This window comes from Doryrhamphus excisus, linkage group LG1 (genome assembly GCF_037039965.1).
Source record: "Doryrhamphus excisus strain RoL-2023G ecotype Guam linkage group LG1, RoL_Dexc_Guam_v1.1, whole genome shotgun sequence".
Taxonomy (NCBI): domain Eukaryota; kingdom Metazoa; phylum Chordata; class Actinopteri; order Syngnathiformes; family Syngnathidae; genus Doryrhamphus; species Doryrhamphus excisus.
The window spans coordinates 17,287,153-17,313,698 of record NC_136357.1 but is presented as its reverse complement, the minus strand read 5'-3'; the positions used below and the strand labels follow the sequence as shown (position 1 = coordinate 17,313,698).

The following is a 26,546-nucleotide window of genomic DNA, read 5'->3' as shown; positions in this document are numbered from 1 at the left end:
CTTTTTTCTTTCTTTCTTTCTTTCTTCCCTCTTTCCCTCCCTCCCAGCCTCCCTCCCTCCTTCTTTCCTTCCTTCCCGCCCTCCCTCCCACTTGAGGATGCCCCAGGGCATCTCAGCCACCCAATCACTTTCATCTTCAACTTCATGTCAAACAACTGACCATTTCTGCTCCCCAATGTCATGTTGGATTTCATGTTTCCCCTCGATGAACCACAGCTCCCCAGTGCCGGCAGTACTCGTGCAGCCCCAAATTATGCATGTCGCTACCACCACTAGGGAGGTGTACTCACTTGTTCTACCAGCTATTTAAACAACAATTGCTATATGTTGACTCTTTTATACGCAGACTATACTATTATGCAAGAATATCCAAGTATTTTCCCTTGAGAGGACACAATAAGATGCTGCTAAACTGTGAGGGGTGTACTGACTTTTGTCAGATAGAGAAAAATTGCTCCATATTTGAGCTTGCAGAAAGTGACCAATTCATGCATAAAGTTCACACGGAGCGGCGTTTCATCTTTCACGTACACGGTGTAGAGTGCACAGCTCCGCACAAAGGCATACATGATATCTAGCCAACATTCTCTTTGTTCCTCAACGAGCAGAAATCTCCATCTCTCTTCTTACAGGAAGCACAATGTTAAGTCCAAACGCTTTGAACACTTTGTGTGTATAAATTATCTTCAGGTTTGCATGCACGACTACAATTACAACAGTTTATCTTTCTTTTAAAAATATATATTTTCCTTGCTATTCAAACAACTAAATAAGCCTTTGATAAGAGTCTGACAGTTGTTGTTCTAAATTAGGACAGACTAAACTTGTCCTGTCCCAAAGAGCACACTTTGCTTTTCATCATAAAAGACAATAAACGGCGCTTGTTTGTTTGTTTCTTGTGTATTTATACATTCAGCTGCATCCATCAAATACGTCCATCTTGTGTCTCATGTGACTGTGTGGTGTATTTATTTTAGACAATAGTTTACGGACATGAGACAACAGCATAAATAGATCTAATACTCTTGCTAATTTGGCATTTGCTGTCTTTCCTCTTCCTTGCACCCTGGTGGTCCAATTCAAGGAGCGGCTCCTCCCACTCAGGTAAACGCACATCTTCATCCTCTCCAACTCACTCACTTGAGGACAACACCGTGTGGCGTTACTTCTCATCTCAACAGTAAGTACATTTCATTCTAATATTGAATATTACACATTAGAAATGTCTGCTTTTTTGGAGGGGATTGCTTCTTTATGCAGCACTGCAAGGTGTCCTGATATGCAAATATAGATTATAATGTACAGTATAAGCATTTAGAAGTCTATGTGTATTACAGTTAGTTGCAGTGGTTTTGAATATTCTGCTGAGTATAATGTATTTATATGTTGCGTATGTTCCATGATGTATGGGAATTCAATCTATGGTGAATATGAGAAGTTATGTCTTCCATCCAGTTAATGTGAATTTTAAATGAAACTCAATGCAGTACACTTTCTTGTCATGTTCATTTCTTGTAAGAATTATACTTCAGAAATGAATTACAAAAGTTACTTTTCAATCACCCTGTACAACCCTAATAATATCATATTAATTATGAAATTGTTAATTGTTAAATTATTCTCATTATTTTCATGGTTTGTATGTTTTTATGGCAAATGCAAATGATGATATCACAAAATGTAGTACATTAAAACAGTGTCATCATCCAGAAATCATTCATTTTCATCCATTTAACAGACAGAATATTAAGTTTTGTGCATAAAATCATTCAGAACCTGAAAATCAAGGATGCGCCTATGAAAGGTTTCTACATTTAAATTAAGCCTTAATGTACTGCAGCAAAACTAGCAACGATTGCTCTTTGCTTGTTAAAAACAGTGATTTTTAGTGACATTTATAATTGTTTATAAATTGTAATGATCCTGTTTTTTCCAGTGGTAGTATCCCACAGTGATCACACAATTATTATAAAGTGTGACAGTAGCTTGGAATTGCTGATTGAAGTGATTCATGACTTATAAAAAAACATGTTTAAGCTTTAGCCTTATTGTAAAATATAGCAGAAATAATTTTGCCTTGAAATGGCACATAGTAGTGGTCTATATTTGTATTATTTTTCATTATTTGTGTACATTTGAAAAAGATTTTGTGTAAAAAGTAATTCTCTACTGGACTGTCCAGCTGACCTGCAGCGATGCCCGAGTCTTCTCTCTTCAGTTGTCCAAACCGAGAAAGCGTCCGCCTCCATCCTGGGGGAGACAGAGCAGAAGGAAACAGCGCTAATGAGGACTCCATCAGCAGTTTGAATAGCCCTCACCTAAGACAGGTATCTCCTCACCTTCACTCAGTAGGTATACTATAGACAAGCTAAGAAAAACAACATCACTGACCGGTAAGGAGTGTAATGACAACTCAGCATGCCCGATTCCTGACATGTGAATGAGATGAGTTATTATTCAGCGTGTGCTTGCCATTATTAACAGCCGTACACTTCTATTAGGGACCACAACAAGCATGTAATTGTGCTGCTTAATTAACTTCTCAGCCCACCGCCCATCTCATTTAGGCTCAATCCAGAGCAATGTGTTGTTTTTCTAATTGGACTAGACTTCTGTACAGCTTGGCTGACTTTGTGTGTCTGTGACATTTTGTCATTTGGCTCGTGGTCTTCAATCGTCAAGGTCTTCCTCGCCATGATGGCGCCTCATCAGGTGACGCAGCTCCTGTCCTCCAGTCAGCTGCAGGCCCTTCTCCTCCAGCAGGTATTGACTTCATTTCCAATGAATGTTGTTGTTTCTACAATAATGTATTGGGAAATTGTGGTCCAAAATATCATCCTAGTGGTATTTAGACAGTTTAAAAGTACTTTTAGTAAGACTTAGTAGCTTTAGTAAGCTTTGGTAAGCACAGGACATAAACGTTAGCAACACTATGAGCTAAATTGCTAACATATTTTAACAGCAACATCATGCTAGGTTAGCCTATTCACTGGAGAAAAAACAAATGATTGATCAAACTCACAGCTCCCACGTCTTTAGCTAAGTGACTGATAGTGGGCAGACCTCTAGGTTGCATTTTAAAATTAGTAGAAAAGCCTTTTTTGAGATACAGCTGTCTTTTGTGAAATGGTGGAGGTATACAGAGGGCGGGCTCGTCTAGCTAGGGGCGGGCGGAGTGTGCTATCATGTCCACGGAAAGGGTTTTTTTCCTTCGTGGTATCACTAATGACACGCGACCACTGGTTTAGTTTACGATCTGATACTGACTAAATTAAAAAAATAATAATTTAAATTCACCAAATGTCTTGTCAATTTACAGTACATTTAATTTATTTTATTATTCAGATAATTATTACCTCCACAAGCACAGTGGAGGTTACGTTTTTTCTGTGTTCCAACTAACTTGAAAAGTTCTGAACGGATCTGAATGGAAAAAAACTGGTTCATTTTTTGGGGTGATCCGGATCACCGTTTGGATTCAGGAAGGAGTCATGAGTCAGTCTACTGTCTGCTGCCCTCTGCTGGCCCTTTTCAGCTCTGCAGAGAGCACACCTGTAGCCGATTTGCAGTAAAGCCCATAACACATGTTTATTTTCTTCCTGCCACGTTGGTAGTATTTGTTGTATGCCTTTCTATTCCTCCTTTTATTCCCTGCTGCTAACTATCCATCCTCTATACCGCTTATCCTCACTGGGATTGTGGGGGTGTGCAACCATTCACACTCACATTCATTCCTATGGACAATTTAGAGTCGCCAATTAACCTAACATGGATGTTTTTGGAATGTGGGAGAAAAACCACGCAGGAACGGGGAGGACAATGCACACTCCACACAGAGATGCCTAATAGGAGAATTGAACCTGAATGTGCCAACCATTTGTCTACAGTGTGACCCCAAACCATTAAAATAAATGCTTAATTTTAAAAAATGACAAATTTATTCACAATGGCTCAGTTTATGATGGTCATAGTTTCAACAAACGTTTCCTGACTGCATCCAAATGACTGCATCGATCTGCACATCACTATTGAGTGCCTCAAAAACTACTAAAACCTAAATATTGCAATGGACCAATGATTTTTTTTTTTTGTCCTTAGCATCATCTCAAGGAGTTTTACAAGAAACAGCAGCAGATCCATGCGCAGCTGCTCCAGCATCAGACAGGCAAGAAAAGCAAAGAGGTATTTAGATTGCAGTGTCAGTTTTTGTTCCTTTCATCTGTGAATCTTAGGAGCTGCATTACTGCAGTGATGCTTTCGACTGGGAATGTGTCACAAGCTCAAATTGTTTCGCTCTACCTGTCAGCTCCTTGCACAGCAGTTGGCCTTCCAGCAGCTTCTTCTTATTCAGCAGCAGCAGCTGCCCGCTGCCCGCTCCCCTGCAGGTATCACAATACAGACATATTTTGCCAAATGATGGAAAGGTTAGAAATACACACCTTGTCAAAGTATTTCAACATACTGAGGCTGAAGATGAACAAACCCAACATGTGTGATTAGCAGCTTTCAGCTCTGTGGCACATATTTGGAAGGAGATGACCCATGATGAAGATGAAGACATTGATAAGACAGAGACAGTCTCCGTCACTGAGACAAGTGACCTCCAGTCATCCTCTTCTGGCAGGACCAGGTGGTAGGATTTGTCAAGCAAAGGCAGAGGTTGTGTGTTTGTTTTGTGTGATGTGGCTCCTCTTCTTTATCCAGCACCCAAGCTGACCTAAGCATCGCAGAAGTCCTCTATGGTCACGGCGTGTGCAACTGGCCGGGATGCGAGTCTGTCTGCGATAACTTCAGACAGTTTGTGAAGTAGGTGCAGATCTCCATTTAGAAATCATCATCATGTTTGGAAAGTAGCAATGAGTTGCCCTCCCTTACGGACGCTATCAAACTAAGCACTTACAGGAATCTGTGTAATTAGGCAACTGGTATTTTAATTTTTAAAGTGGAAACAATATAATATTCATCTATTTAACCCTTAGATGCAGGAGTGACTGGACCCTACATTCTTCCATAAGTGGGTCAAAAATGACCCATACTAGAATCAATGCCTTTTTATGCCAATTTTGCCACTTGTATGATATTTAGTATTATATTTAGGACCACACAAGAATGATTTTTACATCTTTGAAAAAGAAAATGACCCCGTACAACAATCAAAAATGTGAGGATCCATTGTGTGTTGCATAGGGGATGCGTGCATCACACACCCAGAAGATCTTTAGGCCATACTTGGCTTGCCACCTGGACAAAAGTCTGGGTCATCAGACATTTCTGACTCAGAGTCCAACCCCGTTACTGCCTCTCCATCATCCAGCATCTGTAGGACCATTTCAGCTGTGTATCTAGCAGCCAAGGCATGGATGAGGAAACAAAAGAGTAATGGCCAACAATACATATAGTAATGTTAGCCAGCTAGTGTCAGCTAGTTATAAAGTAGGCTCATTTGTTGAAAATATTAACAGTCATGAAAGACACATACACAATATTATATGAAGATAATACTTGTTGTATTAGCACTTGATGTGTAAAATAATCTTCCTGAGGGGTGACACTTCTGATATAGTCTGTGTGGTCTTCAGTTAATTTATTCCTGACAGCCAAAGTTGATAAGAATCAAAGGTATTCTTATCTATTGGTATCTATTGGATTCCATAGAAAATGCATGCGGGTCATTTTTGACCCACTTATGGAAGGATGGGGTAGTAACACAAAAACTAAAATTTCTTAAAATGTATAAAACGTAAGTTAAAAATGTGAATGGCATGATATCAAAAACATGTTTTTTGAGGAATACCTCGAATATGAAATGATTAAAAATTTTCATTACGAAGATATTTCAAGAAAACAACCTGACCGGGTCATTTTTGACCCACTTATGGAAGGTTGGGGTAGTAACACAAAAACAAAAATTTCTTAAAATGTATAAAAGCTAAGTTAAAAATGTGAATAGTATGATATCAAAAACATATTTTTTGAGGAATACCTGGAATATGAAATGATAAAAAAAATTAATTACGAAGATATTTCAAGAAAACAACCTGACCGGGTCATTTTTGACCCACTTATGGAAGGTTGGGGTAGTAACACAAAAACAAAAAATTCTTAAAATGCATAAAAGCTAAGTTAAAAATGTGAATGGCATGATATCAAAAACATATTTTTTGAGGAATACCTGGAATATGAAATGATAAAAATTTTTCATTACGAAAATATTTCAAGAAAACAACCCGACCGGGTCATTTTTGACCCACTTATGCATCTAGGGGTTAATAATGCCTGTGACTGCATAGGGACAGTGTCCTCCTCCTTAATGTTACACTGTTGTATGTTATATATGGAACGACGGATATGTAAGTTATATGTAAAAATAGATCTTCTTGGAGGCGCATCACTCAAGCACAGCTCATTAGCATTAAAGCTACACACACACCAAATGTCATGGTCCCAGTAGGGCTTACTAAAAGCCTTTAGCTTTGTAAACAGTAGCATTATACCTTTAATGTGTTTTTACAGGCACATGCGTTGCGAGCACACACTGGATGACAGAAGTACCGCTCAGTGCAGAGTCCAGATGCAAGTGGTTCATCAGCTGGAGATTCAGGTGGGCAAGATCCAGTATCATATAATTCAGCCTCGACAAAAGACTAATGCTCAATTTTCATTGATAATATCCAAATTCTTCATTCTAAGAATAATACAATAAAAATGTCCACTTGGGTTCAGTGTGTTCTGAAGTCTCACCTCTCTTCTCGCCCTTCAGCTCCGCAAAGAACAGGAGCGCCTGCAAGCGATGACGGCTCACCTTCAGCTTCCCTCTGAGGAATCCCACTCTGCTCCCGCAGGACCACCTTTGACATCATGTGATCTGTCAGCTGACACGCACTGTCGGCAGGTATGCCGCATACAACAACAAAACACGGTTTCATTCTTAGTTTCTGTCAACATGAAAAAAGCCTACTTGAGGGACTCAAGACGACAGCTCCAAGGTCGAAAGTGAGACGCACGTGTTTGTCAGCTGGTGTGAATTGCCAGACTGATTAAAACAGAAGCGATTTGAAAGCATATCACGTTACGTATCCAATGTGAATTCGGATTTAGACTAATTGTTTTTCATTTTTAGTCACATACTCCCTATGACTAGGCAGTAGACTAATAACAGCTACAAAGGGCACACCATTGATAGCTCCTTCATGAGGCCTCATGACTTTCAGCAACAGATATATTCAATTTAAGTTGCTGGGGTTACATTGGATTTTCCAATCCAATCCACTTTATTCATATAGCACATTTTATAAACAGAGTTTCCAAAGTGCTGCACAGACTAGTAAAATAAAAAGTAAAAATAAAATACAATAAATAAAAGGTACAAATTGGATTTAATCCAAAACTAAAAGATAATTTAAGAAATAAAATAGTAAAATAGATATTAAAATATTAAAAACAAGAACAAAAGCAATAAAAGTATATAAAAAAAATAAAACTAATTAAAATAAAAGAACTAAAAGACACAGGACCATACGACTCACTCCGAGTTAAAAGCCAGAGAATAAAAGTGGGTTTTAAGACGAGACTTAAAGCTTTCGATGTTGGGGGCCTTTTTTACTTGAGAGGGAAGAGAGTTCCATAGCTTGGGGGCCAACCACAGAAAAGGCTCCCCTGGTCTTAAGTCTCGTCTTGGGCACCACAAGTTGGAGCTGGCCCTCGGACCTCAGTGTAAATTTGGATGAGGTCCGAGATGTATTTGGGGGGCCAGCCAGCCCATTCAACGCCTTAAAAACAAACAATAAAATCTTAAAATCAATCCTAAAGCGAACAGGCAACCAATGCAGGGAGGCCAGAATTGGGGTGATGTGCTCCCCCTTTTTGGTTCCTGTTAAAAGCCGTGCTGCAGAGTTCTGGACTAACTGTAAGCGGGAGAGAGACTTTTGGCTAATTCCAGACTAAAGTTCATTACAGTAGTCCAGACGTGATGAAATAAAAGCGTGCATGACTTGCTCAAAGTGTCGCAAAGATAAAAAAGATTTAATTTTAGATAAAAGCCAAAGATGATAAAAACAAGATTTTATAACTGCATTAATTTTGAATTTAAAATCACTGTTTATTATGACGCCAAGGCTGGTGGCTGAGGGACGAATGTTGTTTTGGAGGGGGCCGAAGTCTATGGGGGGCCTTTATAGTTGAGGATAGCTTCGGTCTTCTCCTCGTTAAGCCTTAAAAAGTTGTGTGTCAGGGGGGGCATGGTCATTTTTTGCGAGTGGCAAGTACAGCTGGCAGTCGTCTGCATACAGGTGATAGCAGAGGCCATGCTTTTTAAGTAATGTACCAAGTGGGACCAGGTAGAGGGCAAATAAAATGGGGCCAAGAATTGATCCTTGCGGGACTCCACAGTGGAGGAGTAAGATCCCCCAAGTCCCACAACAAGGCATCTTCTTTGTTGTGTTCCGTCTTCAGTGTTCAGACTGAAAACTAATCATCTCTTCCATCTTCAGCATTACCACAAACACTCATCAAATAATTTCACCGTGTAACTCTGGCTACATTAGCGTTATAATCACCTCACCAAGAGGCGAATCCAATCGCTCCGTCACACGTCCTCACACTTTCTTTCGTTCGTAGCCCTCACCGAGTCCATTACACGGCACCATCAGTGCTCTGTCGCGGGAGGAACCATCTCTCATATCCTATGTTGGGGACACGACACGCTGCCATCACACATTGGCCGACTCTGCAGGTTAACACACAGCAGAAATGCACATTTTCGGTATCAAATTGTGTTTCTACCTTTTTTTTTGTCCTTCACTAATTTCAGAAAAGGAACATGAGCTCTGCAAGGACGCTGACGTCAGACCACCTTTTACATACGCAACCCTGATAAGACAGGTGCAAGTCTTTCATTGATGACATGATGACACATTTGATCATCACCTGGATAATATTTCTTTCTTCCAGGCCATCATGGAGTCACCACACAAGCAGCTCACACTTAACGAGATTTACAATTGGTTCACTCGGACTTTTGTCTTTTTCAGACGCAACGCTGCAACCTGGAAGGTAATGAGAGTTACATTTAGGCTATAAAACATGTACTTTTGTTTTACAGATTAAAAATAAACTTTGGCATCTTTTCTTCTACATTATATGTATTCGTTATTATTCTTTTATTTATACATTTGATGTACTTTTTATTCATGATAGTGTCCTCCGAAGTGGCGTTACATTTAGCTAGAGCGCCACCTGTTGCTCCGGCATGCACTTGGCAGCCTGCAAATGTCCGCTAACCGCCCCTAAATGTGGATGAAGTTCATCTTTTTTCACTAAAGAGAGTATTCTTGTCTCGTCACTCCTTTTTCAGAATGCGGTGCGCCACAACTTGAGCTTGCACCGCTGCTTCGTGCGAGTGGAGAACGCCAAGGGCGCCGTGTGGACGGTGGACGAGGTTGAGTACCAGCGGAGGCGGTCCCAGAAGATGACAGGGTCAGTGACGTGGACATACGTCAGGATGTTTGGTTTTATAGTTCTGAACTGAGAAAAAGTATTAAAGATGGTTATTTTTATGCAGGAGTCCACCTTTGATGAAGAGCAGCCATTTTGGACCAGTTTTTAATGCTGGTTTCCAGGTGAGAAGGACGTGCTAAGTTATTACTCCGGAGTGAGTGGTTCAAATTGGACAGTTTTTCTCTTGTAGACGCCATATACTGACACGCCGGTATTTAAGAACGGAAACGACAAATGCACAAAAGTCCAGCAGTGAGTATTTAAACGTCAGAATGTGAAATCTCTGAGAAACAAAACAACATTTTTTTTTTCTTGTAGATACGCGTTTAAAATACGACACATTCACGACCAAATGGTAAGCAATGGTGGTCTACAGCTGGAGAGGACTCAAAATGGCAACAAGGACTCATTATGACTTTTTAAATGTTTCCTTTGTGCTCTATTTTTTTTGTCCTGTCCAGCCGTTGGGGCAGATAGTATTATTAATCTAAATGCCCTTACATGCTCTGCCAGGGAAAATGTAAGCTAAACCTTTTCTGTAATATGTGGCTTTATTTGATGTTTGGTTCTTATGCAAGTTTGTAGCGGCCGAATTGGAGCAAGAGGGGATAGAAAAGAATAAAAGAGAATAAGAATAAAAGAAAACAGAGGGGGGCAGGGGAGTGTGGGGACAAGATGAGGGACAACAAACAACAGCAACAATAACGTGTAATAATGACAATAACAGAACAACAGAAACAAACAGGACTACACCAGCAAATGTCTATGATGGTTATAAAAGACCACAATGGAGTGGACAAAGTATTAAACAGCAACAGTGATATTACTAAAATGAAACAGTCAAACATATGAGTGGTAATAGTAGTAATGATATGAATAATATTAACCATGATATTAACACAAAATCGTAATAACTGTAATCTTATTGCTGACATCATCATAATAAAACTGTAATAAAACCAATAGCATAATGATGTACAGTGAAGAAAATAAGTATTTGAACACCCTGCTATTTTGCTATTTCTCCCACTTAGAAATCATGGAGGGGTCTGAAATTTTCATCGTAGGTGCATGTCCACTGTGAGAGAGATAAACTAAAAAGAAAAATCCAGAAATCACAATGCATGATTTTTTAACAATTTATTTGTGTGATACAGCTGCTAATAAGTATTTGAACACCTGAGAAAATGAATGTTAATATTTGGTACAGTAGCCTTTGTTTGCTATTACAGAGGTCAAACGTTTCCTGTAGTTTTTCACCAGGTTTGCACACACTGCAGGAGGGATCTTGGCCCACTCCTCCACACAGATCTTCTCTAGATCAGTCAGGTTTCTGGGCTGTCGCTGAGAAACACGGAGTTTGAGCTCCCTCCAAAGATTTTCGATTGGGTTCAGGTCTGGAGACTGGCTGGGCCATGCTAGAACCTTGATATGCTTCTTACGGAGCCACTCCTTGGTTTTCCTGGCTGTGTGCTTCGGGTCGTTGTCGTGTTGGAAGACCCAGCCACGACCCATCTTCAATGCTCTGACAGAGGGAAGGAGGTTGTTCCCCAAAATCTCACAATACACGGCCCCAGTCATCCTCTCTTTAATGCAGTGCACTCGTCCTGTCCCATGTGCAGAAAAACACCCCCAAAGCATGATGCTACCACCCCCATGCTTCACAGTAGGGATGGTGTTCTTCGGATTGTACTCTTCATTCTTCTTCCTCCAAACACGCTTATTGGAATTATGACCAAAAAGTTCTATTTTGGTCTCATCTGACCATAAAACTTTCTCCCATGACTCCTCTGTATCATCCAAATGGTCATATGCAAACTTAAGACGGGCCTTGACATGTGCTGGTTTAAGCAGGGGAACCTTTCGTGCCATGCATGATTTCACATCATGACGTCTTAGTGTATTACCTACAGTAACCTTGGAAACGGTGGTCCCAGCTCTTTTCAGGTCATTGACCAAGTCCTGTCGTGTAGTTCTGGGCTGATTCCTCACCTTTCTTAGAATCATTGAGACCCCACGAGGTGATATCTTGCATGGGGCTCCACTCCGATTGAGATTGACCGTCATGTTTAGCTTCTTCCATTTTCTAATGATAGCTCCAACAGTGGACCTTTTTTCACCAAGCTGCTTGGTAATTGCTCCGTAGCCCTTTCCAGCCTTGTGGATGTGTACAATTTTGTCTCTGGTGTCTTTGGACAGCTCTTTGGTCTTCGCCATGTTACAAGTTAAAGTCTTACTGATTGTATGGGGTGGACAGGTGTCTTTATGCAGCTAACGACCTCAAACAGGTGCATCTGATTCAGGATGATACATGGAGTGCAGGTGGACTTCTAATGGGCAGACTAACAGGTCTTTCAGGGTCAGAATTCTAGATGATACACAGGTGTTCAAATACTTATTTGCAGCTGTATCACACAAATAAATTGTTAAAAAATCATGCATTGTGATTTCTGGATTTTTCTTTTTAGTTTATCTCTCTCACAGTGGACATGCACCTACGATGAAAATTTCAGACCCCTCCATGATTTCTAAGTGGGAGAAATAGCAAAATAGCAGGGTGTTCAAATACTTATTTTCTTCACTGTATGTGTGTACAGATATGTTTGTAGGTGTGTATGGGTGCATGTTTACATGCATGTGTGAATGTGTAATGAAAGGATACCACCCAGCCAAACCCTGTCCCACACAGCCAGGATGAGCCCCCACCACCAGAGAGCCCCTCAGGTGGCCCCCCATGCCCCCACCCACACCCAGGAATCGGAGCCTGGCTTACTCGAGGCCACCCCACGCTTAACTACCGACACAGGACCGCCCCACCCAGGAGGCAATGCACAGCGCCAACCCCCACGTACCTCCGTCGTACCGCCGTGCAGCCCTTAAAATAAATACATAAAACAATGAATAAATAAAAAGTACTCAGACACGCACACACACAGATACACACACGGTGAGTGCCCCACCGGTAGCCGCATAGCGACTCCCCTGGTAGGGCACCACCCAAGGTGCAATGGGGCAGGGGATCCCAGAGTCAAAGACACACAATCCAGACCCTGAGCCGCAGAGAACGCTGACTGCTAAGGGACAAGAAAACCCCCCCACCGTACCCCTGGTAGACCCAACTCCGAGCCGCATGTCCGCCACCCAGGCCCCCGGCCCCCGCTAGCGAGAGCAAGTCACACCCCAGCATACCGCCTGTGGACCACACCACAGTGCAGCGAAGTAGGAAGGACAGGGGCCCCACATTTTATTTTTTTAATTTTACTTCTACAATGTGGTATGGGCCAATAAAAGTAACTTGCAGGCTGCAAATTGTGTCTGAACCGCAATTTGAACACCCCTGTTCTATATGCAAAAAAAGTTTACAAATTTTTTTTAAATTCATTTATTAGTGGGGTTTGAGTGGTTAGTGTGCAGACATCACAGCTAGGAGACCAGGGTTCAATTCCACCCTCGGCCATCTCTGTGTGGAGTTTGCATGTTCTCCCCGTGCATGCGTGGGTTTTCTCCGGGTACTCCGGTTTCCTCCCACATTCCAAAAACATGCTAGGTTAATTGGCGACTCCAAATTGTCCATAGGTATGAATGTGAGTGTGAATGGTTGTTTGACTATATGTGCCCTGTGATTGGCTGGCCACCAGTCCAGGGTGTACCCCGCCTCTCGCCTGAAGACAGCTGGGATAGGCTCCAGCAGCCCTGTGACCCTTGTGAGGATAAGCGGTAGAAAATGAATGAATGAATGATTTATTAGTATTTATAAGAATTTTCTGTGTTTACTGTAACTGTGATGAACCATTTTTCATTTTATTTTATTTTATTTTATTTTTTGTTTTATATGTGTCTCTCTAATAAAGTCACATATATGCTCCATACATTGTTGTGTGTTATGTTATTTTACACCCGAGCATTCTAACCTTTAAATTATATAATTGTAAAAACTGTCAGGGATCAGACAGAACGAGGACCACACGAGCGTCACAGTTCAAGATGTTTATTGGAGCTCCAGCAGAGATCAGGAACGAGTCTTTATTCGGCAGAGGCACAGGCAGGGGTCAGGCGGAGATCGTGGTCAGGGCAGGTCAGGTCGTTGTGGCAGGTGGTCAGGACAAGGCAAAGGTACCGGCAGGGGTCAGGCGGAGATCGTGGTCAGGGCAGGTCAGGTTCTGGTTCTGGAGTCAGAGTCGAGCTGTGGGCTGAAACAGAGAGCAGAGCTTCGTGCAGGCTTGCAGACGATCCGACAAGAGGCACTGAGTGGGGGAGGCTTATGTAGAGCAGGCAGGGCAGGTAATCATTGGCTGCAGGTGTGCAGAGTGCGTGTTGAGGGAGCTGGGTGTGGGGTTGGCTGGCCAGGCAAAACAGAGGGAGAGACTCACCAGGAGGAAAATAGCATGGGGAGAATGGATCATGACAGAACCCCCCCCTCAAGGGACGGCTCCTGAAGTCCCCAAAGCTGGTGGTGTGCTAGAATTCCTCTGACAGGTCAGAGTCGGCTGCAGACTATTGGGGTTCAGGTGGTCTTGGCTGGGTGGCCTGGCGAGGTGGGCGGCCCCGTCGAACGGCAGGCTGGTCAGGATGCTGCTGATGGAACTCTCTAATGAGAGTTCGGTCCAGGATCCTGTTCGATGGCACCCAGCTCCTCTCCTCTGGACCGTAGCCCTCCCAGTCGACGAGGTAGTGAATGCCTCGACCCCATCGCCTGGAGCGGAGCAAGCGCCGGACGGTGTAGACAGGGTCTCCATTGATGAGACGAGGAGGGGGAGCAGGTGTCGGGCGGACCAGTGGACTCTGCTGGAAAGGTTTCACTCTAGAAACATGGAAAGTTGGGTGTACCTTCATGGATCGGGGAAGTTGAAGTCGGACTGCCGACGGACTGATGACCCTTTGGATGGGGAAGGGACCAAGGTAGCGAGGAGCCAGCTTCTTCGACTCCACCCGAAGAGGCAGATCCTTGGCCATCAGCCACACCTTCTGGCCAACCCGGTATGTTGGTGCTGGGGCTCTCCTGCGGTTGGCACTGGTGGTATAGCTGCTGACCGACTTGAGTGTAGCACGGGCTCGGGACCAGGTTCGGCGGCATCTGCGTGCATTGGCCTGGGCAGATGGACAGGTGGCCTCTTCTTCCTGACTGGAAAACACAGGTGGCTGGTAGCCATAGACACACATGAAGGGTGACATGCCAGTAGCAGAAGAGATGAGGGAGTTATGGGCATATTCGATCCATGTCAATTGTTGTGTCCAGGCTTGAGGTTTGCGAGAGGCCATGCACCTCAGTGCTTTTCCTAGCTCCTGATTAGCTCTCTCAGATTGGCCGTTAGATTGGGGGTGGAAACCAGAGGTCAGGCTCACAGTAGCTCCTAGGAGATGGCAGAACTCCTTCCAGAAAGTGGAGGTGAATTGTGGCCCTCGGTCTGAGACAACATCTCTTGGCAATCCATGAATGCGAAAAACATGGTCAATGACCAACTGTGCAGTCTCTTTGGCAGATGGTAATTTTGGTAGCGGAATGAAATGTGCCATTTTACTGAATCTGTCAACAACTGTAAGAATGACTGTCATACCGTTAGATGCAGGCAGGCCTGTGACAAAATCCAAAGAGACATGGGACCAGGGACGAGTGGGCACAGGCAGAGGCTGGAGTAGTCCGGCAGGAGGCTGGTTGGTGGACTTGTTTTGGTTGCAGGTTGGACACGCTCGCACAAATTCCTTGACATCCCTCTTCATAGAAGGCCACCAGAAGCGCTGAGCGAGGAGATGGTTGGTGCGAGCGGAACCAGGGTGGCAGGCAAAACGGGAGTCATGACCCCATTGTATGACCTGGGATCGAAGATTCTCCAGGACAAAGAGCAGGCCGTCAGGGCACGCACTAGGACCGGGCTGATCTTGGAGGGCCCGTCGAACCTGTTCCTCCACCTCCCAGGTCAGGACTGCTACCATGCAGGGATCAGGCAGGATTGGGGCAGGCTCTGTGGAATGTGTGTCATCAATCTGGAACTGGCGGGAAAGAGCATCTGGTTTGGTGTTACGTGAACCAGGACGATATGACAGAGTGAAGTTAAAACGGGTGAAGAATAAAGCCCAGCGGGACTGCCTTGGGTTCAGGCGTTTAGCAGAGCGGATGTACTCCAGATTTTTGTGATCGGTCCATACCAGGAATGGGACTGTGGTTCCCTCCAGCCAGTGGCGCCACTCCTCCAAGGCTAGCTTGACCGCTAGCAGCTCACGGTTGCCAATGTCATAATTGCGTTCTGCAGGGGACAGTCGACGGGAAAAGAACGCACAAGGATGTAATTTATTGTCCTCACCTGCCCGTTGAGAGAGGACAGCCCCGACTCCTACATCAGACGCATCCACCTCCACGACGAATTGTCGGTCAGCATCCGGCATCTGGAGGATGGGAGCTGAGGTGAACCGGTCCTTCAGGGTGGCAAAGGCCTTGTCAGCCTCTGGGGTCCAAGCGAAGGGCTGCTTGGTACTGGTCAGTGCAGTCAAAGGAGCAGCGACTGTGCTGTAGTTCCGGATGAATCTCCGATAGAAGTTGGCGAACCCCAGAAACTGCTGCAACTTCTTTCTGTTCTCCGGAACAGGCCAGTCTGTCACCGCCGAGACCTTCGCTGGGTCCATCTGGATACTGCCATCTGCCACGATGAACCCCAGGAAGGTTGCTGACTTGACGTGAAACTCGCACTTCTCCGCCTTGACATAGAGGGAGTTCTCCAGGAGGCGGCGGAGGACCCGCTGGACATGGCAGATGTGTTCGGACATATCCTTGGAAAAAATCAAAATATCATCCAGGTAAACGAAAACAAACTTATTCAGCATGTCTCGCAACACGTCATTCACCAGGGCCTGGAACACTGCTGGAGCGTTGGTGAGGCCAAATGGCATGACCAGGTACTCATAGTGGCCGGATGGGGTGTTGAAGGCCGTCTTCCATTCATCCCCCTCTCGGACTCGGACAAGGTGGTAGGCGTTCCTGAGATCCAATTTTGTGAAGATGGTGGCTCCCTGGAGTAGCTCAAAAGCAGAGGTCAAAAGAGGCAAGGGGTACCGGTTCTTGACTGTGATGTCATTCAGTCCACGGTAATCGATGCAGGGTCGAAGTGAGCCATCTTTCTTCCCCACGAAGAAGAATCCGGCACCGGCTGGAGAGGAAGAATGGCGAATGATCCCAGCAGACAAGGAGTTACTAATGTAATCGTCCATAGCCTTTCGTTCAGGAGCAGACAAAGAATACAGACGGCCCTTGGGTGGAGTGGTACCTGGGAGGAGGTCAATGGAACAGTCATAGGGACGGTGTGGTGGCAGGGACATGGCTTTGGATTTGTTAAAAACCTCGCGTAGATCGTGATAGCACTCAGGAACGTTAGAAACGTCAATAGCGGAAGCAGGTGGGACTGGGCAGCGGTGCAGAGAGGCAGAGTGTAAACAGGTCTGATAGCATCTCTCACCCCATTCCTTGATGGTTCCAGAGACCCAATCAAGGTGAGGATTGTGCAGGCGGAGCCAAGGGGAGCCTAGGATGAGAGGTTGATTAGGTGAGCGAAGTAGGTGGAAGCTGATTGTCTCACGGTGGTTGCCTGAGATCATCATGGAAATGGGTGAGGTGATACTGGTGATGGTGCCCAGAAGATGGCCATCCAGAGCGCGGACGGGAATGGGTTCGGGTAAGGGGCGACTCTCAACTCCCAACTGGCAAGCTAAACCAGTGTCCATCAGGTTAGCTTCAGCACCAGAGTCTATCAGAGCGGACAGGGTGTTGGTTACATTGGGAGAGTGAAGAGAAACTTTGAAAAGGGGTTTACTGAAGTTGGAGGATTGCAGGTTTGTTGGGCTCAGCCGGACCCCTCCTACTTCCGGTGAGCCCCGTCTTTTACTGGACAAGTGGCGACACGATGCCCTTCTCCTCCGCAGTACAGGCACAGGTTGAAGTCGAGGCGATGTTGGCGCTCTTCGGGAGAGAGCGAGGCACGACCGATCTCCATGGGTTCAACGTGATCAGCAGACGCAGAGGTTGAGTGCGTGGTCAGAGATCGGCGATCACGAAGAGTCTGGGGCCCTCTCTCTTGACGGCGGGTCTGGACCCTACGGTCAATGCGGACAGCTAGGGCGATTGCTTCATCCAGGGTGGAAGGTCGATCATGGGAAACCAGCTCGTCCTTCAAGTAGTCTGCCAGGCTATGGAGGAAGACATCCACCAAGGCCTCCATATTCCAAGAACTGCGTCTCGCCAGGGTTCGGAAGTCGATTGAGTAGTCTGCCACTGACCTTCGACCTTGACGGATCGTCATCAGAGCCTGTGATGCTTCATCTGTAGACGATCCCAAGTCGAAGACCTTCAGCATCTCCTCAGCGAACAGGTTGAAGGAAGAGCACACGGCTGTCTGGCGTTCAAATTCAGCCGTTCCCCAGAGTCGTGCACGGCCAGTCAGATGTGTGATTGCAAAACCCACCCTCGCTCCCTCCGTAGCGAAGGTTCTGGGTTGCAGAGCGAACTGTAGTCGACAGCTGGTAAGGAATGCCCGAACCTGTGCAGGATCACCATCAAAGCGTTCAGGGTTGCCGACCTTGGGTTCTGGAGCAGTGGTGGTGAAGAATGGAGCAACAGAATCAGACATGTTCGGATCAGACTGATGTGGGGTAGGTGCAGCGGGCGGTGGCTGGTTGGAGAGCAGATTAGCGATCTCAGCCAATTGCTGCTGTTGTTGCTGAATCTGCTGCTGTTGTTGCTGGCTGAGCTGAAGCAGAGAGGACATGTCAGCAGCCATGCGGCTCACCTTTCCCTCAGTGGATTCCAGGCGTTGCATAGCGGAGGGTGTTTCGGGTCCTCTGCTGGGAGAACTGCGCGCTGGGTCCATGTTGGTCGGATCGTACTGTCAGGGATCAGACAGAACGAGGACCACACGAGCGTCACAGTTCAAGATGTTTATTGGAGCTCCAGCAGAGATCAGGAACGAGTCTTTATTCGGCAGAGGCACAGGCAGGGGTCAGGCGGAGATCGTGGTCAGGGCAGGTCAGGTCGTTGTGGCAGGTGGTCAGGACAAGGCAAAGGTACCGGCAGGGGTCAGGCGGAGATCGTGGTCAGGGCAGGTCAGGTTCTGGTTCTGGAGTCAGAGTCGAGCTGTGGGCTGAAACAGAGAGCAGAGCTTCGTGCAGGCTTGCAGACGATCCGACAAGAGGCACTGAGTGGGGGAGGCTTATGTAGAGCAGGCAGGGCAGGTAATCATTGGCTGCAGGTGTGCAGAGTGTGTGTTGGAGGGAGCTGGGTGTGGGGTTGGCTGGCCAGGCAAAACAGAGGGAGAGACTCACCAGGAGGAAAATAGCATGGGGAGAATGGATCATGACAAAAAACCTTGAACAATTCAACAATTTCAACTCATGTGAAAACATTGGCCACTCTCGGGAACTCCAAAATATTTACACATATTTTTAAATTTCAAATACATTTAAAGTTTTTAATGCATTTAGTTGTTTCTTTAATATAACAGACTGTTGTGAGTTTTTTTAAAAAATAAAGATGATTTACTATTTATTATCTCATGATGCATTATAAAATGCCCTTATGCTTATTAATAAAATACATTACATTACACACTAAAAATAACATTCATCATTCTAAGATATGTATATATGGCTGACACTAAATCAAATCTACTTCATGACAAATGTATGCTGCAATCATTATTTTTCAATAGAAAATGATGCTTTTTCAAACTTATTTTGGCCCCCCACTTCACCACCAGGCTACCAATACCAAAGCAAAATCAATAACACGGTGAAACGAAGAGGAAACAGCAAAGTTAACAATCAAACGGCAGAAAAAAAAAACGTGTGTTTTGACTAATGTCAGTAATTGTCTGTTAGCTTTGGCGTCGCTCTCGCCTCTCAAGGCTGTCTTTGATTGGCTGTCAACGGATTGCACCGTGACATCCTGCCACCATTTGTGTGTTTACGGTACGAGGCTGAGAAGACAACTTCAACACTTTTCACTTGTGTGTGTATGTGTGGCACATCAAAGCTGCACACACACACACACTTTCGACAGCGCTCGTCACCGGCCGCAAAAGTTTCATCTTCTCGTGGAGATGTAATAATAATGACGACAATGTCACCAAGTCATCACGCGTTGAGTAGCTCGGCGTGGATGTACATAAACCAATTTACTTCAGTTTACAGATTTTTTTATATATATTTTTTTTTAAAGTGCCTCTCATTTCTGAGCCACACAACTTTGCAGAAAAGCAAGCTCCTTGAATGATACATTGGCCCAAAAGTGCACTGAAAAAGGGGTGTTCAAAGTGCGGCACCAGGAGCCATTTGTGGCTCACATCTTGTTTATTATTGGACAAAATTTTGCATTCATTTTAACGTATTTTTCTTGCTTACGCTCATAAACTGACATATTTAATCAGTGCTAATGTTCTGTCAAAATGTAGTGTTAAAGCGATAGTTTGGATTTTTGTTTGAATGCTACTTCTTCTTATTCCGCCTCCTATTTTGTCCACTAACTCCTACATGATGGGAGATCACACCAGACTTATTTGGCATACCCTACTGCTACGCCAATTGTGGCTAATCAGAAAGCTAAGTTGTATAGTGCAGCTGTAATTGTGCTTGGATCCAGAACCGGAGATGCTTGTTTCGATTCCCGAAAAACTATTCCAAAACCAATTTCCTCTTATTTTCATTCGTATTTCCACAGCATTTCAGCCCAGCTTCAGCTTCCAAACGACTGCTGTGTTCATTCTAAATTTAGATTTTCGCACCTTTTCAGACCCTCCCACTCGTCTTGTGGGCCGAGTTAGTTTTTTGTTGTGGAGGAAATGTCTGCGACACGAGAGAGTTACCATCGCAGCGGTCATCGCATCTGCCCTGGACTGGTGGCCAGCCAATCACAGGGCACATATAGACAAACAACCATTCACACTCACATTCATACCTATGGACAATTTGGAGTCGCCAATTAACCTAGCATGTTTTTGGAATGTGGGAGGAAAAAACCCACATACAGGCAAAGAACATGCAAACTCCGCACAGAGATGCCCAGACTCTCTTTAAGAAACTGAAAAGAAATCCATCAACATATTGATGCTTTACATTGGATTAGATTGTATTTTTCAATATGCATGATGGGGCGGCATGGCGGTCCAGTGGTTAACGCGCAGACCTCACAGCTCGGAGACCAGGGTTCAATTCCACCCTCGGCCATCTCTGTGTGGAGTTTGCATGTTCTCCCTGTGCATGCGTGGGTTTTCTCCGGGTACTCCGGTTTCCTCCCACATTCCAAAAACATGCTAGGTTAATTGGCCACTCCAAATTGTCCATAGGTATGAATGTGAGTGTGAATGGTTGTTTGTCTATATGTGCCCTGTGATTGGCTGGTGACCAGTCCTCTCGCCCAAAGACAGCTGGGATAGGCTCCAGCACCCCCCGCGACCCTCGTGAGGAAAAGCGGTAGAAAATGAATGAATATGCATGATGTCCTAAGTCATGAGGAGGCGCAGCAGCTTTAGAATACTAAAGAAAAACATTTTTCCCAAACTTCCCAAATCCCTACAGTGAGAGAGTCACTCACTGTGGCCATTATTAACAAACAAAAAAACAAACATAAATCCTACTTAAAGAAGGCCCCTTACAGTATGAGAGTGTATGACTTGTGTGTAGAGAGAATAAGCTAGCACACATGTGGGGCATCTCTCTCCATTGTGTTAGGTACCGGAAGGCAGGCGGCACAAAGAGGCCTCCGTCTGCCATCTTTCATACGTCTTGTTTTTTGGGAGCGGGAATGTGGTGGAACGCATGTTCACCACCTCATCCTGAGAGGTGACTTGCGTGGGCGAAGGGCTTTCCTTTTCATTAGGACAATGTGGAGGGACCAAACTCCACTGGTGGACAGTGCAAAGGAAATAAACATATGTGTGGGTAAGTACTCATTTCTACTTCCTTACGCTCTTCCTTACCATCGGCAGCCAATGTGACTTTCTTTTAAGGGAACGAATCATTGGATTGTAAAGAGGAACGCCTTCCTGTTAACATGGCAGCAGCAGAACTTATCATCAGTAAGTGAAAAATTTGCGTTTGAATAATGTGGATTTAACACAGTCACTTTTATTAAAGGATAAAGACCTAAATGGAAAAAATACAATTTTACTTTTCTAACAATATTACGCCTTAAAATACCTTTTTTCTTTAAATATTTATTTCTATGATACAAAAATTTCTTTCATTTTTTTGGTCTTTTGGACTTGTGTGGTATCTTTTAACTTAACTGACACAATTACTTCATTTGGAGCTGTTAATACATATTATAATAATCATACAAATATACACTATATCATTTAACTTTCTCCTCATTAAATACAGGACAAAATGGCCATATCTTTAAATGGTGATTAATCATGAATAATTACTGTCAAAACTAAGATTAATCTGGTTAAAATGTTTAAACTATTTGACAACCATAAAAATATATAAAAATGTCAATTAAAAAAAATGTCAACTCTATTCTCTATAGTCTTTTCTGTCTTTTTTACATAAAATTGTGAGTTTTTCCTCATTAGAATATGACTTTTGTCTCTTAATATTTTGACTTATCCTTGTAAAATTACAGCTGTTGTTTTTTCTTAAATGTGCCATTTATTTCGACTTCTTCCTGTAAATTTTAATTATGACTGACCTGTAAACTTTAATTATGACTTTATTACCATATTTGAACTCTATTCGCTTTATTCATTTTTTGTTACTTTCTCATATTATCACGACTTTAAAAATATATAAAATACAAATATTTACACAACTTAACGACATACTACATGTTACTAAAACAACATAATTATAGTCAATTATGATGACAATTATGACTTCTTTCTCATTAGAATGAATATTATTTCTTAATATGTTGAGTTTATTCATGAGTTTATTCTTCTTCTTAACTTCTTGTAAATTTTCTTCTTGTAATTATCCCTTTATTCCCATAATATTTTAACTTGATTCTTTTTAACTTGATCTAATTGTTCCACAAAATATTTAATCCCAAAATTTGCACTTTGCCACAACTTGCCCCTGGGCTGCACTTTGGACACCCCTGCACTAAGCCAATGTATTGATAAGATGGTAGTATAAAAATCAGTAAATATATAAGATCTTACATATAATGAGCATTCTACAGAGTTAGGATGCTTGCCATTCTTGCGTTTATGTTTCCCAGCACAGCCGCAGTGTGATGAAGCCCTGTCTGCTGACGTCTCCACTGTGCCCCCTCGACAAGTTCCATACACGTGCGACATGTGTCCTCGATGTGGCCTGGCACTTCAGAACCACCTTCCTGGATCCCAAAGTCAGCTGAGCCAAGTGCAAGACTCCTGTCTGTCTGTGCAGAGTAGTAAACAACATGCTGCTTCCACTGGTAAACAACTGTAACGTAGGATTAAAAAAATGTTGAAAGGATTTCAGATTAAAATGTGAACATTGAAATCATAATATTCTTCATACACGGCAAAAGGTCCAACCTGATTGGATGAGGTCAACATCTCTCTACTTTTGCAATTTAATAATTATAAAAATAAAAAATAATTATAATTATTTCATACTGTGAAAGGGTGAAGGAAAATACATTTCTGGGGATCACAATAGATGAAAATATGAGCTGGAAACCTCATATTACAAATATACAACATAAGGTGGCCAGAAATATTTCAATATTGAACAAAGCAAAATTTGTTCTCAATCAGAAATCACTCCACACTCTTTATTGCTCTCTGGTTCTACCATATCTTACTTATTGTGTGGAAATATGGGCTAATAACTATAAAAGCAATCTTCACTCGCTAAATGTACTGCAAAAAAGGCCAGTAAGGATAATTCATAATGCCGCCTACAGAGAACATACTAACTCCTTATTTCTAAAATCACAAATACTTCAACTTGCTGATATAGTTCATCTTCAAACAGCTAAAATAATGCATAAGGCTAAAAATAACCAATTAGCTAAAAATGTCATCCAATACTTCTCTACAAGAGAGGAGAAATATGATCTCAGGGAAGAAGTACATTTGAAACACTTCTATGCTAGGACTACGTTATGCTAGCCATAGCATTTCAGTATGTGGAATCAAACTATGGAATGGATTGAGTAAGGAAATCAAACAATGCACAACGATGAGCCAATTCAAGAAACAATACAAGCAGTTGATGTTTGCTAAATACAAGGATGAAGAGTCTTGAACCAGTCATGATGTGCTATATATATCACTATATTGACACTTACTATGGTACCCATTATGGCATTGGATGCTCATATCACCTTGTACTTCGGTACGAGGTGCATTATTAAAAAAAACAAAAACAAAAAAACCTTAAACTGTATTATGGAAAGCAGGAAGTGAACAAATGTAACAGTTACTGATTGTAAAAGTACCAGATGGAGGGGTAGGATTTAATAAGCTTTGCTTCTTCCTACTCCTTTTGGACATGTGGAACTGGGAACTGATTATGGGATGCACTCAATTTGGTTAACACTCAATCTGATGCATGTTCAAATGAAATAAAACCAAAATTTGTTTAGTATGCAATAATCCACAATAAAATCTCCAATTTTATCACACGTATACTCACTCTGAATACAAATGAAGTCACACTTTGTTGCAGTTTTTACAAAGCGTGTAATGTTTTTATCATAAGCTACGAAGTGCCATCACGTGACACAAACACAAAAGCCACACATACGTATGTAATACTTGTTTTTCTATCTTCACACAGCTATTAGCATACCTTATACTGTACATGTGTGTGTGTGTATTATGTGGTTGGCTAAAACAGGAAAAAGGCTGAACTTCACCTCCTCAGGGAATTCTGCCATCATTTACTTTCTCAAGTAAACAGGATAAAACGACACAAATTTGCATGCTCTCCGTCTAACACAACACCAAGTACCAGTAACAGAACAGTGGGGATGGTGTAAGATCCGCACAAACGCACCTTGGGGGTTAATGTAGGCAATTTCACATGCATCTAATTGGGCGAGGGCAAGCAATTATCCTGCGACAGCTTCTTCGGCGTCAAAACTCATCACCGGGAAGACCTTCTGGCCTTTTTTCTCTCTTTATTACGCTCCCTTGAGGGCTGAACAAGGCTCCATGTGATTAAATAAACACAATCACACATGATCACTGTGGCTTTCAAGTTCTCCTTGGCACCATAAACAAACAGGGGAGATTAATTTAGGGTTAATAGAATCATCACATCGCAGTTTTGATGCTGTCTGACAAGCTTTTTAGAACGCGGTGCGACCTCTGACTCCTCACTAAAATCAGCATTCAGATGTCAGGAATAAAACGTATTCCATTGTACTGAACACCAGAACAGATTATTTTGTTATGTTTCCTGTCCAAATAATAGGTTCAAAAAAATTACTTTACTTTGAACAATTACTTTGTTCAATATTTCCCAAAGGAAAACGATCTGTTCCAGCATCAAATTGTCATACAAGTGTAAAAAGAAGTTAACCATTGTTATTAGTAATAATGATAAAACACTGGCAAAATCTTGTGTTTAACCTTCTTAATTGCTGCCAAGTGTAAAAAGAAGTTTACCACAGTTGTAAGTTGAGTGCAACCTTGGTTTTTGTCATTAATTTGCTCCAAAAATCACATGCAATTTTCCCCATTGGAAATAGGGTATACGTAAGTGGGTCAAAAATGACCCGGTCAGGTTGTTTTCTTGAAATATCTTTGTAATTAAAAATTGTTATAATTTCATATTCCAGGTATTCCTCAAAAAACATGTTTTTGATATCATGCCATTCACATTTTTAACTTACCTTTTATACATTTTACGAAATTTTAGTTTTTGTGTTACTACCCCAACCTTCCATAAGTGGGTCAAAAATGATCCGCATGCATTTTCTATGGAATCCAATAGGAACCTTTGATTCTTATCAACTTTGGCTGTCAGAAATAAATTAACTGTAGACCACACAGACTATATCAGAAGTGTCACCCCTCAGGAAGATTATTTTACACATCAAGTGCTAATACAACAAGTATTATCTTCATATAATATTGTGTATGTGTCTTTCATGACTGTTAGTATTATCAACAAATTAGCCTAATTTATAACTAGCTGACACTCGGTGGCTAACATTACTATATGTATTGTTGGGCATACTTTATAAATAGCTAACACTAGCACAGTTTTTGTAAAATATAATATGCAGTATAGGTATTACACCTGTCTGAGATACTGTCAATCTGGAATACTATAGCATTGGCATAGTCAAGTATGCTATTGCATTATTCCTAACCAAAATGGCAAAAATGGCTTAAAAACACATTGATTCTAATATGGGTCATTTTTGACCCACTTATGGAAGAGTGTAGGGTCCAGTCACTCGTGCATCTAAGAGTTAGAGTTAAACAGAGTTAAACAGTAAAGCAGGACTTATCTTTGTTGAGGCCGTTGCTTCTTATGGAATAAGTGGTGCAAAAAAAAGTCTATTTTGAAGCTGATGTTTTATATTTCATTAAAAGTTACATATGTGTACCAGTTGGTCAATAAATACTCAGAAAGCTACTTTGCATTTCCTGCAATTATTTTCAGATGGCAAAGGTACAATGCTCAGGGATTTAATGTGCATTCATCGTCATCGAGGTAAAACTGCCCAATTTATTGTGATATTGATTTAAGTCATAGTATGGAAAAAAACTCATTTCAGCCAGTTTGTTTCCTCGATCTCGTTCTTTTCGGTCACGACCCAAAGCTCATGATCACATGTGATAGGGTTGGAACATAGATTGACCAATAAACTGAGACCTTTGCCTTCCACGACGGTCCGGTACAGCGACCGCATTACTGCAGTAACTGATTAATCTAATTAATTTAAAATGTTTATCCTTTCACAGCCCTAATCTGAATATAAAAATAACCGACATATACAATCCGGTCGATGCCATTTGGGTTCAGAATATTTGAGTTAGGTCTCATAACAATATGACAAAAACAACAATGTGAGCGCTAAGCACCAAAGTATCTTTTGAAAACTTTTGGTCCAGAACCGCACA

At 42.7% G+C, this 26,546-nt stretch overlaps 1 protein-coding gene across 1 annotated transcript; it reads left to right on the top strand.

Annotated features, from left to right (window-relative positions):
- Positions 1–2,159: 2,159 nt before the first annotated feature.
- On the top strand, positions 2,160–12,375 carry LOC131131325 (forkhead box protein P2-like). Its single transcript, XM_078793755.1, has 13 exons — positions 2,160–2,327; positions 2,683–2,763; positions 4,099–4,182; positions 4,307–4,385; positions 4,504–4,630; positions 4,705–4,806; positions 6,514–6,601; positions 6,761–6,892; positions 8,617–8,731; positions 8,810–8,880; positions 8,950–9,051; positions 9,353–9,474; positions 12,153–12,375. The coding sequence occupies exons 1-13, from the start codon at positions 2,196–2,198 to the stop codon at positions 12,373–12,375; spliced, it is 1,458 nt and encodes a 485-aa protein (XP_078649881.1). The 5' UTR covers positions 2,160–2,195.
- The last annotated feature ends 14,171 nt before the right edge of the window (positions 12,376–26,546 follow it).

Excerpts from the sequence above, each read along its gene's own strand:
- LOC131131325 (XM_078793755.1), top strand. The coding sequence starts at position 2,196 with ATGCCCGAGTCTTCTCTCTTCAGTTGTCCAAACCGAGAAAGCGTCCGC. Across the intron at positions 6,602-6,760 it reads TTCATCAGCTGGAGATTCAG|CTCCGCAAAGAACAGGAGCG; the intron begins GTGGGCAAGATC and ends CTCGCCCTTCAG. Across the intron at positions 9,475-12,152 it reads CGGTCCCAGAAGATGACAGG|GATACCACCCAGCCAAACCC; the intron begins GTCAGTGACGTG and ends GTGTAATGAAAG.